The following is a 14,016-nucleotide window of genomic DNA, read 5'->3' as shown; positions in this document are numbered from 1 at the left end:
AAGCATGTGTCTTCTGCAATCTTCACAGAACTAATGAGAGGCTAGCAGAGGTCAACACCAAACTTCTTGTGGAAAAACAGCAGAGCAGATCTTTGTTCACCACTCTCACTACCAGGCCAGTCATGGAGCCACCTTGTGTTGGAAATCTTAATAATAGTTTAGATCTCAACAGAAAACTTATTCCAAGAGAAAACTTAGTGATCTCTACCTCAAATCCACGGGCTTCAAATAATAGCATGGAGAACTACTTGAGCAAGGTTAGTTATTTTGTCTTTTTTCCTTTGGGTTTCAAATTTCTCATGTAATTCTTTTTTTGTTTGTTTTTTTGAGACAGCGTTTTACTCTGTTGTCCAGGCTGGAGTGCAGTGGTGCCATCTTGGCTCACTGCAACCTCTACGTCTAGGTTCAAGCAATTCTTGTGTCTTAGCCTCTCAGATAGCTGGGATTACAGGTGTGTGCCACCACACCCAGCTAATTTTTATATTTCTAGTAGAGACTGGGTTTCACATATTGCCAGGCTGGTCTCAAACTTCTGGTTTCAAATGATCTGCCTGCCTCACCCTCCCGAAGTGCTGGGGTTACAGGTGTGAGCCACCATGCCCAGGCTCAAATTTCTGATATAATTCCTGTTTTTAATTTGGTGAAATACCGAGTTGTTTAATTGACTTATGCTTGATAAGTAAAGGTCATAATTATCTGTGCTAATTAAGTGAGGAAACAGAAATTTTAGTTTTTTTTTTTTTTTTTTTAGTCCCTAGAGCTCTCATTTTCAAGAGATACCATTTGTTAACTTTATTCAATAAATGTAACTAAACTGTCACATTTTAAATTTCTTTAAAAGCTGAACTTATTAGAAATGGAATATTATTGCCTATTGCCTGATAGCAAAAGGTATACGTTGAGATACTTTGGCTTTCCTTCTAATGGATTTGAGTTTGGCTGTGGTTGATAGCACTTTGATAGTTTTCTGGCACCATCTCAAGTGTTCCACCCTTAATCATAAGTGAATGAATGATTGGCATCCAAACACTTAACCACATATGGAAATTTATTACTTAAAGAACTCCAAGATAAATACTTCTTATGAATTAAACAAACTCTAACACTGATTAATTTGTATTTTTAAGTTTTGTCATTTTATTACTTAGGAGTACATTCTTTGTTGCTATTGTTACAGCATTTTTCTCTCAATTTTTGTAAAATGTGTCTATTACTGGGCAATTGCACAGCGGTTTTTAAATAGTTAAAGCAAGCAAATATGTGAATTTAAAAAATGCACTTGTGCCATTACTTGAATGATTGATGTCTAAGATGGCAGTGATATCAAGAGTGTTTAGTAAGTATGATCAAACAGAATTATTTTCTTCCTACCCAGAATTTCATGTTAAGCTTCACAGGGTCCTCATCTCCCCTGGATCCTAGCTTTACAGTTACAAGGTCCTAGCTAGCCAATATTATGTTCATATTGTTAGCTTAGTTTTGTTTTGCTTTTCTAGAACAATAGAAAACCCATTGAAGAGGAACCTTGCAATCCAGCCTTACGATTTCACTCATAGTACGACTTCATTTCTGGGGATCTCAAAATGAATTCAACAATGACAAGTTTTATCAATTGTAGACTTGGTAGGGAAAAAAAATTCAACTATGCTTGATCCAGTTTAAGATACTTGTCTAACTTTTGACCATTTTTGACTGGGGGAACGAATTACAAAAGCTGGTTGCGATGGTGAACACTTGTAGTCCCAGCTACTTGGGAGGCTGGGGCAGGAGGATTGCTTGAGCCCAAGAGTTTAAGGTTGTAACGTGTTTTTACTGCAACTGTGAATAGCAGCCGCACTCCAGCCTGGGCAGCATAGCAAGACCCTGTCTCTTAAAAAATTACAAGAAGCATAAAACATTTGTTTGAACAAAAATAAATAAATAGCAACTAGTTTTTGTTGTGTGTCATTATGAAAATATCAATTTTAATCAGTGCACATTAGCTTAAGATTTAATGGTATTTTCATGATCTTAATGCAGAGAAAAAAAGTGTAGACTCATGTTAAATGAGACCTCAACCTTGTTTCTTTACCAGGCCTCATGTCCTAACAAATCATAGAAGACCAAGTCTAAGGTTTCTTAGACAGCACTGCAGCCAAGTGGCTTAACAAGGAACAAATCAAATGATTGTTTTAATACATAAATTACAAGATCTGTCCAGCTAATTTTTTTCATCATTTTGTTAGCTTAGTTTTGTCTTATTTTTCTGACAATGAGATGATCAGGGTCTAAATGCTTCAGAGTCATGAAATTTTCCTACTGGGTACAAAAAGAAAATGAATGTCAAATACTTGTGTAGGCCGGGTGCAATGGTTCATGCCTATAATCCCAACACTTTGGGAGGCCGAAGCAGGAAGATCACCTGAGCTCAGGAGTTCAAGACCAGGCTGGGAAACATAGTGAGGCATAGTGAGATCTCATTTCTACAAAAAATTTAAAAAATTGGCTGGGCATGGTGGTGCACGCTTGTAGTCCCAGCTTCTTGGGAGGCTGAGGCAGGAGAATCACTTGAGCTCAGGAGCTCAAGGCTACAGTGAGCTATGATCGTGCTTCTGCACTCCAGCGTGGATGACAGAGTGAGACCCTGTCTCAAAAAATCCAAAACAATAACAAAAAAACCTTCTGTAACTTACTAAGCATGATGCAAATATAAAATTTTCTCATTAGTTCCTACCAGAAAACTCAGGTAACAACATTTTATAAGATGATGAAAGAATATGTAGATACGCAGTGTAAGGGAAGATTTTTGAGGAAATGTTTTTCCTTAATTGATTTTTTTGGGGAGCAAGGAGGTGTTTATTTTTAGTATTTCTAGATAAGCTGAAAAATATTCCATTGGTATACATGGTTTCTTTGTGGGGCACTGGTTTGCCAAACCATGTTAGACTTAACAAAAGAGATTAAAAAGAACCATTCTGTCAGGTCAAGTGACTTTCATATATTAAAAAAATTTTTTTGAAAGAATAGAACTTTTAAAAAATGGCATGAAACTATATTACATAAAACAGATAGAAGTAGAGCTCTCTGGCTAAAGGAGAGGTAGGGGCTCTGAAGCTGTGACTTCCTTATCCCTTAATCCTGCAATATCCTCTGTAGAACCTTAGATTTCTGTGGGACATAGTTTGAAAACTACTGGTTATGAAAGAATCCTTCTAATTAGCCAAAACTTGTTGGTACATTGTTCTTTTATAATTTTCTCCTATTCTTATATTTTAAAATGAAAAAGTATACATGAAGTTGCAGATGTGCTCCCTTTATTAATGTTGGACCTCAGGCTGCCTCCGCCACCTGAAGCATAACCCCCACCTGGAAATAAACAAAGTCCACAGAGAAAGAAGGAGCATTTTTATAAAACGTAGTTTATTTATTTTACTCCATAATAGCTTTTGATTTTGTATTATGCATTAAATTATTAGCGTAAGAGATTAGTAATTTATTAAGCTTTTTAATTTCCTCTAGCAGTGTTCAGTTTCTCCTAATCTATTGCTCTATACATTTCAAAAACCATCGATGGCACCTTGTCTACCTCAATAGGACAGTTATTAATGTCACCAAGACATTTTTCTCTCCTTTTTTCTTCCATAGTCTGTATCAGGCACTGTGTTAAGTTATTTAACTGGAGACAATAATTTTAAATTTGTATTAAGGGAAATATGAGGAAAATGTGTGATTTAATGGGAAATTAGGAATAAAATGAAAGGGACTTTTTCAAAGTCATTTAATGTTTGCCAGTTTTCACTTTTAATATAGGTAAAACCATCCCAGTTTCCCACCAACCAGGACAAAACCAGACTTGTCAACACAGAAGACCGTTTTCCTAAGCTTTCAAGTGTCCCTCCCAGAGCACCTCCCTCCTGGGTTCTGGGTCTGCCCCTTTTCCCTTTGAGCCTTTATGTCTGACCTGGTGTCCTTTTCTCAAAAGTAGTTGCCCTCAGCTGTCATTTATGTGGTAAAATATTCAAGGGTTGGCCAGGCATGGTGGCTCATGCCTGTAATCCCAGCACTTTGGGAGGCCCAGGTGGGCGGATCACAAGGTCAGGAGTTTGAGACCAACCTGTCCAATATGGTGAAACCCCGTCTCTACTAAAAAATACAAAAATTAGCTGGGCGCGGTGTTGCGCGCCTGTAGTCCCAGCTACTCAGGAGGCTGAGGCAGGAAAATTGCTTGAACCCAGGAGGCAGAGGTTGCAGTGAGCCGAGATCACGCCACTACACTCAAGCCTGGGCAACAGAGTGAGACTCCACCTCAAAAGAAAAAAAATAAATTCAAGGGTCATTGAGAGGCTGGAAGAGACTTTATGTAGCGGGAGGCCACTCCAGGGCTGGAATAGAGGCAACAACTTTATACCATATACCCTTTAAGTGTTAGGCGAGAAAAATAACCTGTATTTAAATTTGTTATGCAGGAAGTTTCTCTGTCTAGACAGTTAAGATTTCTTCAATATTAGAGTAAGCAATTTGTTAAGAGTATTTCATTTTTATCTAAGCAAAATGTACATATTATGAAAGTATTTGTAAATAGGGTATAAAGAAATAATAAAATTTATTACACGTAGGAAGTAAATATTTAGGAGAAGTGAGAAACTACATTACATTAGTAGTTCCTTAATACAAGTCATGTAAAAATGTATATTTTACGTCATGTTTATTAATGAATAGCAATATAAGATTCGTTCAATAAAGACTTCTCCTTTTATTTGGTATTGAGTTATTACTTTTACAGGACCTGTCTACTAATGCTATTGTCACATTATTCATTGTATAAGGCCTATCTATAATGTTATTGTCACAGAAATATATGGAAAACAGTCTTACAAAATATTGGGAAACCTGTTAGTCAAAAAATTTTCTCTTCATACCTAACATTTTTAAAGGCATTGGATATCATATTATCGTTATCACCACAAAGTGCCTATTATGCTCACTATATAGTGTACTATTTCAGACCATGTTCTGGTTATTTAGTGAGAGAATACCTTTTATAAAAAAGATTTAAATAAGAACACCCTAAATAGGCCACTTGCAATATAGTTTGAGATATTCCCACACATTTCATAATTAAGTATATAAATATAATTAGATATTTAAAAAATTGGTACTAATTTCTGAAATCAAAATTACAGTTAAAGAGCTATATATTTTTTGTTTATAATTCTACCAAGTTGTGAATCAAAGAAACTAAGCTTGAAAACTAGCTCCAACTTATATTTATCATTTTTTGAGCAAATTTTGTGTTTACATGAATAAAGAAATGTTATTTATAATATATAGATAGGATAATATTTATTTTCACTTACTCTTTTGCCAGTAGAATTTTCACATGACATTATGATAGCATCACTTTCTTCATGTATATATTGATGATTCTGTACCAAAAAATAGCATAGAACATACTTTAAAATTTTAATTCTCTAAAAGTAGACAATGGAAAGTGGTTTTTTTGTTTGTTTGTTTTTTTGAGACGGAGTCTCGCTCTGTCATCCAGGCTGGAGTGCAGTGGTGCAATCTCGACTCACTGCAACCTCCACCTCCTGGGTTCAAGCAATTCTCCTGCCTCAGCCTCCCAAGTAGCTGGGACTAGAGGTACAAGGCACCATACCTGGCTAATTTTTTTTGTATTTTAATAGAGACGGGATTTCACTATGTTGCCCAGGCTGGTCTCGAACTCCTGAGCTCAGGCAATCTGCCTGTCTTGGCCTCCCAAAGTGCTAGGATTATAGGCTTGAGCCACTGTGCCCCACCAGAAAGTTTATTTTAAGGAAAAATCCACTAAAGTGAAAAAACTGATTAAGCTTTATAAAGGTCAGAGTTTTGCTAAGAATTACAAAGTAATGCATTCATTTCAAACTATGACTTCGGTTGTTTGACCTTGTACAAATAAGAGAAAATATCACCTTTCTGACATTATATATATGCAGTAGACCAATATTAATTGTACTTTTTATCAGATTAAACAACATTACACATTTTTTAAATCTAAACTTAAAACAAGTAGGAATTTTATTTATGTGATTATTTTTATATTTAAGCGATCAAGTTAAGTGTAGTCTTTAAGAGTATTACAGGCCACGTTTTGTAAGTGATACATCATTTCTATGTTAATGTCTCTTGTCTAACTTAAACATTATAAATAACATTTGACTTTTTTCAGATGCAGCAGGAGTTGGAAAAAAATATAACTAGAGAACTCAAAGAAGGTATGTTGCCAAACTTCATGAATTAAATTTAGATTAATTAATTGATTTCTGAAATAAATTGTAAATCGTGAGTGGGATCCCTTTCCATTGTTTGGCTAATAGATACTACATTAAATGTTCTTTCTTACACACATCTAATGAAAGATGTGAAAACATGAATATTCATAGTGAAGAGTATACTTACTTTGTCTCATTAATTCATCATGTTCCATAGCTTTAAAAAAACTCAAGAAATCTTTGCACCTCTTTTTTTTCCGGCTCTACACTTTCTTCACTTCTGCCATCCCCATAGAACTGTAGCCAGCATGCAGAAATTATTCTTAGAAAACAAAGGCATCATCAACTTCTCGAGGTTATGGTGGTGATTTAAGGCCCAAAGACCCCAGACTCACTAGTAATATCTAGTCTGGAATTACAGTTCATAAGCAGTCGCTTGACAGGTGACATTTGAAATCTCCAGTCATTTACTTTGTCATTGGTTTCCCTTTGCCCTCAGGAGAAGTTCCAAATTCCTTAGCATGGAATAAAAATACCCACATCAATGTGGTCCTTGTCACGTTATTCAACCTTATTTCTCACCCCTTGCTGTTCTCCGGGCCCCTTTGCTCTGGCATCCAGCCACCCTAGACCACGTGGAATTCCACAGGGAGCTTCCTCAGCTCCAGCTCTTGGCATTTGCTTCTTCCTTCTGTCTGGCATATGTTTTCCTTGTACTTCAGGTATCAGTCTACATATTGCCTCCATCAAAAAGCCTACGTTATTGACTCAGAACTGGGACAGGTGTCCCTTCTGTGTGTTCCAGTAGTGCCGTGTCTTATACCCGTCATGATATCTGTGACTTTGTATGGAAACTGTATGTTTGTCTGTTTTTTCCGATTATAGCATGTGTTTGTTAGAGGTGGATCATATCTTCATCTTGTAATTCTAGTGCTTACTTTGCTCATGGTTGTTGAATAAATGAATGAAGAGTGAGAAAGCCAGAAGCTCTGATATTTAACCACAAGGATAATTAATTCAGTGTGCAACCATGGGCAAATTATATTTAATAGTAATCTTGTATAATAGTTGTGCATACATATTTTTCTTTCTTATTAATACTGACAAAATTCTCAACTCTTTTACTGACTTCCACTTAGTTAACTATGAAATCTTTTAGGTAAGGAATATAATTCTTTCTTTTTCATTCTAGCTGCTGCTGAATTGGAATCTGGATCAATAGCTTCCCCTCTAGGGTCTACTGATGAGTCAAATCTAAATCAAGATCTAGTTTGGAAAGCATCAAGAGAATATGTACAGGTTTTAAAGAAAAATTATATGATCTGAAAGATAAAATTTTATTACTGGGCTGTTTATGTGACATTTTGTTTCTCATTAAATATTAATATATGACATGTAAAAATATTAAAGGAACGTATTTTTGTATCATATGTGTCAGATCAAAATTTATATAGTATTTTAAACAATGTTACTTGGCTTCTTTAACTTTTAAGTGGATTTTGCCAATGAAAACCAGGAATATTGAGTTTTACATACTCAAACTGCCCAAATGTCAGCTGTTTAAACAGCCAAACCACTAAGTTGTCATTAATACTTTAGTGCAGTTAATTGATGGCTTATTTGTATTTTGTAATTTTTATCACTATATGTAGTGGTAGAGTTGGACTTAGACATCATTTTGTTGTGCAGGAACTGTGGCCATTGTTCATGTTTGGATGTATTACAATTGTTACAGTGCCATCAAATTTACATAATTTTAATTTTAAGCACTGATTTATATAGCTGTTCTCAGGGAGAAATAAGATTTGCCTGATTCACCTTTTCTGTTTGTTTATTTATTTTTAATTAACCTTTTGGAAATAGCCTTCAGTTTAGAGAAAATTTCAAAGTTTTAGTATGAAGACTTTCCCCTCCGAACAATTTGAGAGTAAATTGCTGACATTATGTCATCACCCCTGATTACTTTAGTGGGCATTCCTACAAGTCAGGACATTCTACATAACTACAGTGCAAACCTTGCAGTCAGAAAGTCAACATTAATACATTCTAGTTTGTTACTTCTCTGTAATGTCCTTTATAGCAAAAGGATCCCATTCTAATCCATGGCTTGTATTTAGTTGTTGTATCTGTTAGATTCTTTCAGTCTGGAACAGTTCCTCAGTCTTTCCTTGACCTTCATGACCTTGAATATTTTGAAGAGTAAAGTCTGGTAATATAAGAATGTCCCTCAATTGGGTTTCATGGTGATTAGATTTAGATTATATGATTTTTTGGCAGGAGTATCACAGAAGTGACCCAGTGATCTTCTCATTGCATCTTACCTGTGACCCTACAGTTTTGATTTGCCCTGTTACTGGTAATGTTAGCATTGATCACTAACAGTGGTATCTGCTGAATTTCTTCTCTGTAATGTTATTTTTTCACCTTGTGGTTAATTAGTATTTTACAGGGAGGTAATTTGAGACTATGTACATATCTCTACTCCCCATCGAACCCTCAATTTATTCATTTGCTTGTATCAAATAAACCATGGATTCATGGTTTATTTTATTCAGTGGGTTATAATTCATTAATATTGTTATTAAAAATTTGTTTTTCTTTTAAGAAATGTTCTATTTTGACAACTTCAGACTTACAGAAAGATTATAAGAGGTAGTACAAATAATTTTTGGATATTATTCCCCAAATGTTAACATTTTACTGCATTTACTTTATCCTTTCTCCCCCTTCTCCTCCTGTCTTTCTAGATGAATATGAATATAGGTACTTAATACAGATTTTTTTTTCTAAACTGTTTGTAGGTTGCAGACACGATGCCTCTTTATTTCTAAATAATGTGTATTTCCTAAATAAAAGGAATTACCTTACATAACTGTAGTATAATGGTCAAAATCAGGATATTAACACTGGTTCAATGTTAATATCTAATCTATAGACCTTACGCAGATTTTGCCAATTGTCTCCAAAATATCCTTGATAGCCGAGGAAAATTCAAGATGGGGGATTTTCACCAGGTGTGATGTGTTGGTCCAATTGTCCCATTTCTATAGTCTCCTTTTATCTGGGATAGTTCCTGAGTCTTTCTTTGATTGTCATGACATTTATGTTTTTGGAGAGTATAGGTCAGCTGTTTTGTAGGCTTTCTCTCCATTTTGGTTTGTACAGTGTTTCCTCATGATTAGCTTTAGGTTGTGCCATTCGGGCGGGGCTTTCACACAGGCTGAGTTCTCTGCAATGCAGCATCTGGAGGCATCTGCTGTCACTCACTTCTATTACTGGCCAATGTTGACTTTGATTATTTGATTCGTTGAAATAATCAAAGTCAACATCCTGCCATGTTTGTCCATGGTTAAGCTACTATATACTTTGTATTTCATAAATATCTTGTATAAAGATACTTTGAGGCTTTGTAAATATCTGGCTACTACTCAGAACTTCACCCACAAGATAAAGCATTTCATTGGTGATTTGTGCTTGAATCAATTATTATTATGATAGTTGCCAAATGATGACTTTCTTATTCCTTCATCCCTTCTATATTGATAAATAGAACAAAATCAGTGAACAAATAGGGGGAGAAGGGAAAGCTTACTAATTTGGTGTTCAGATGCCCCCTGGACTTGGCCAGTAGTAGCCATTTCAAGCTGACTTTGTGTCCTTCTGACCTGTCCCCCGTATTCTTTGAGCACTTCAAGGGTCAACTGTATTTTTAACTTCCTTTTCTGACAGCAACCTGGCTCCCTTCATCCTGAATGTATATTAAGTACTCACTTAATGCCGTCGATAGGCTTTGGAATCTGACTTTAAGTGAAATGACATATAACAGAACCAATTTGGCATAGGCTAAATGATACAAATAAAACATACGTTCCTATGACATATTGTTGGTCACAAAAACATCACTAATCTTCTAAGTAAAGACCCCAAAACATGAATACTAAACATTGAAATAAATGTGAGGTCTACATAGATTTAGGAAAGATTAATTTAAAAAATTAAGATACTACCCAATTTTGGGTGCGTCAGTGAGTGATAGTGGTTGTAGTGGTGGTGCTGTGTTAAATCAAGGAATAAATGTTGCAAAGTGAAAAAATTGTCAGGAGCACCTGCTGCCATCATGCAGCTATTTGAACACTATTTTTGTGTTCAAAAATAGTCACAAATATGGCAGGCTCATGGAGCACTTTCATACCACATAATTGTGTACCACAGCATTTGTGTTATGACCATAGACCCTACAACATTTTATTTTATAGTAATTTGCATTCATTCATTCCTTTCTTAACCTGCTTATCCCAGTTCAGGGTCACACATGGTCAGAGCCTCTCCTGCACTTAAGGGTGCAGGGTGGGAACCAGCCCTGGACAGGACATATCCCATTGCAGGGCCACTCACATACACCCGCCCTCACTCTAACTGGGACCATGTCATGACGTCAGCACATCAGATAACCTAACATGCCCAGCTTTGGGATGTAGGAGGAAACCAGAATACCTGGAGGAAACCCACGCAGACAAGGGGAGAACGTGCAAACTCCACCCAGATGGGGCCCCAGTTGGGAATTCTTTCTCTCCTCAGCATGACAGTGAAATGTCATGCTGTTCAAGAATGTTGTTCAAGAATCTGCTGTATTTACTGATTTGTTCAATCCTCTTGTGTGTAACCAATCTCTTGTGTCCTGGCCCCTAAGCAGCTGTGCTTCCCACTCCCCCTTGGACTCCAGCACCCTTTATCAGGTTGTCTTCACCACTTTCCTCCCAAGCTGATGCTGTCTTCACCCCATCCTTTCCCAGACACCCTGTGCCAGGCCACCCTCTTATGCTGATGCTTCTGCCTCAGGTGCTGAAAACCCATGTGGGACTATCCTTTCCCCCGTATGGTTGCCTCCTGACTCTGTTCATCTTTGATACCTCATTCTATCCCATCTACTTTTCAGGAATGCCCTTACTTGACCTCCAACCCTGTAGAGGGTGACACTCCTGATACAGGAGCTAGAAAGAAATTATTTAGGCAGATAGCAAGGGTAAAAGAGTCCTTGGCAAAATTTCCCTTTTAACAAAAAGCAGGCCCCAAATCATTTCTTTTCTAACAAGGAGCAGCCTGAAAAATCGAGCTGCTGACATAGATAAGCAAGCTGAAAGCTTGCATGGGTGAATGCCGGCAATTGTGCCAATAGAAAAGGGCTACCTGAGGGCTAGGGATGTTCAACATGGAGGCTTCATCTTCCCTATTCTTTGTACAGTAAAGGAACAGGCAACATGGCACTGGCCAGGCAGAGAACCCATCTGCATAATAAAAGATTAGGGTGGGGGCGGCCAGATTTTCTGCACTATGCAAATGGCACACCTAGCCCTAACCAGTTTTTTGCACCTTATGCAAATAGCATAGCTGGTCTAACCAATCTTTTGTGCCCTATGTAAATCAGACACCACCACCTCAAGTTCATCTACAAAACCCTGTGCCTTTCACCACGGACTGGAAGACCCGCCCAGGACCCTCTCTCTGCAGGGGAGAGCTTTTCTCTTTCTCTCACCTATTAAACCTCTGCTCTTAGCCTCACCTCTTGTGTGTCCGCATCCTTGATTTCCTTGGCATGAGACAATGAACCTCAGATATTACTCCATCAGTGATGCTGCTTCACTCCCACACTTAGGCCCTTCTCATTTTATCCAGACTCCAGCCCCTAACTCTGGGCCACCACAACTCTAATTTTGTTTCCAGGCTTAGTCCCCATACTTTTGAACCGAAATGTTCAGGAAGAGAAAGGAGAATAGGACTCCATATACCATTTATAATCAACATGCCAAGCTCTACAAAGCAAGCATTTTTTATTGGAATTGCATTGAATCTATAATTTGGGGAGAAAAGACATTTAGAATATTGAGTTATTCTGTCTTTTGTTCGTTTGTTTTTGAGACAGAGTCTCGCTCTGTTGCCCAGGCTGTAGTGCAGTGGTGCGATCTTGGCTCACTGCAAGCTCCGCCTCCTGGGTTCACGCCATCCTCCTGCCTCAGCCTCCCCAGTAGCTGGGATTACAGGTGCCGCCACCATGCCTGGCTAATTTTGATTTTGCATTTTTAGTAGAAACGAGGTTTCACCACATTAGCCAGGATGGTCTCGATCTCCTGACCTCGTGATCCACCTGCCTCGGCCTCCTGAAGTGCTGGGATTACAGGTGTGAGCCACCGTGCCTGGCCTATTCTGTCTTGTTAACTTATAGAGATCTTGCATATATACATTTTTAGATTTATTCCTAGTTATTTGATACTTTTGATTCTATTATGTTACCTTCCTTACATTTTATTTCCTGTTTCTTATAGAAGTAAAATCTGTATTTTATGTATTAAACTTGGATTCAGCTATCTTGCTAAATTCATATTTTTTATTTGAGTATTTTATCTGTAGAGTCTTGGATTTCCCATATACACACAAAAAATATCTGTAATAGTGACAGTGTTGTATCCTTTCCAATTCCTGAAGTTTTTGTTTTTCTTTCCTACTTCAAGAATGATGTTGAATAAAAGGGGAAAAAGTAGGCATCCACATTTTGTTGAAATTGCAAAGGGGAAACAATATTTTTCAACAAGTATGTAGATGGCAGGCTTTTGTTTTTATGATGAATATTCTTCATTATTGTATAGGTTTCCTATTGCTGCATAATAGGCCATCACAAACTTAGCATCTTAAAATCACACACACTTATCTCTCAGTTTCTGTGGGTCAGGAGTTCAGGCATGGTCTATCTGGGTCCTCTGCCCAGGGTCTCACAAGGCAATTGTAAGATCTGAGGTTTATTTTGCTGTAAAAAACTTTTTTCCTGTGAGTTTCAGCTGGTTTCCATCAGGGAAGCTGAGCTTGTCTGCTTCTGTGTGGGCGGAGGGTCGTCTTCAATCTGGGCCCCATTGCTAGGTAAGGAGCTGAGTTGGGAGTTTGTCTTGCAAATTCTCTATAATTACTAAAAGTTTTAACAACCAGCTTGTCTTAATTTCTACTTACAATTCGAGTTCTCAGAAATCGTATAATTTGTGTGATCATTGTTTTGCTTAGCTGGTTTTGCTTGTTTCTGTCTTCTTGGGATTTTGTTGGGTTTTTTTTTTTTTTTTTTGGTTTGTTTTTGTCTCAAACCTATCAGATTTGATTAATTCTAAACCCCTCTAGCCTATGAGTATGGAATTTTCACTCCAAAGGAAAAAAGAACACCATGCTTTTCTCAGCCTTTCAGGGCATTCTCATGTGACTGAGAATCATGTTAGGGTGTCTGGGAGGAATGCCTCCTAAGAGCAGCAGTGGCTCCAATGAGGTTTCTCCCTCAGGAGGACATAATTAGGGACTATTTTCACCTGGCAGGTGCATATAAGGAGCTGACCCCTCCCACATCTTAAGCCCCTGACACATTGTGCCAGGTAGTTGTGACACAGGTGGACCGAACCAGTTCAGAGAGTAATTGCCCTGGAAAGCTAGGTCCACAAGCAGCACACTTTGGGTCTGACACACTCACTGACTTAATAATATCTGAAGGAGAACCCTAACTATAGGAAACGAGGCCTCTACATTGGCTAAAATCCCAGCAGCTGTGCAACAAAAAGTTACAACCTTAGAAACTCTGGCTGGGTATTTGCAAAATGCTTATGGCGAATTGTCATGCAAATATTTAGTCAAATGGACAACTATAACTGAAGCAGACTCTAAGTTACAATGGCCTAGATGGGGATCTTCTGAGATGCCCATATTAGTGCACCTGTGAACTAGAACAGAAAAGGCATGCACAAAAACTAAACAGCCA

At 37.5% G+C, this 14,016-nt stretch overlaps 1 protein-coding gene across 21 annotated transcripts in view; it reads left to right on the top strand.

Moving 5' to 3' along the window:
* Window positions 1–14,016, top strand: part of ANKRD26 (ankyrin repeat domain containing 26) — a 124,664-nt gene that overhangs the window by 87,353 nt on the left and 23,295 nt on the right. For 16 of the 21 annotated variants that reach the window (XR_008669109.2, XR_008669110.2, XM_063709964.1 and 13 more), the window contains 2 exons: window positions 29–257; window positions 6,191–6,236. Coding sequence is in view for 19 of the 21 variants with exons in the window: in XM_063709964.1 (XP_063566034.1) it covers window positions 29–257; window positions 6,191–6,236 (275 nt within the window). In the remaining 2 variants the exon portion in view is untranslated. Of the gene's footprint in view, window positions 1–28; window positions 258–6,190; window positions 6,237–7,425; window positions 9,713–14,016 lie in introns of those variants that run through there. The other 5 variants (XM_055353346.2, XM_031015470.3, XM_031015468.3 and 2 more) reach the window with 1 other exon arrangement.

This window comes from Gorilla gorilla, chromosome 8, assembly GCF_029281585.2.
Source record: "Gorilla gorilla gorilla isolate KB3781 chromosome 8, NHGRI_mGorGor1-v2.1_pri, whole genome shotgun sequence".
Lineage (NCBI taxonomy): Eukaryota > Metazoa > Chordata > Mammalia > Primates > Hominidae > Gorilla > Gorilla gorilla.
Note: the sequence above shows the minus strand (reverse complement) of the source record. Positions and strands in the feature narration are given on the sequence as shown.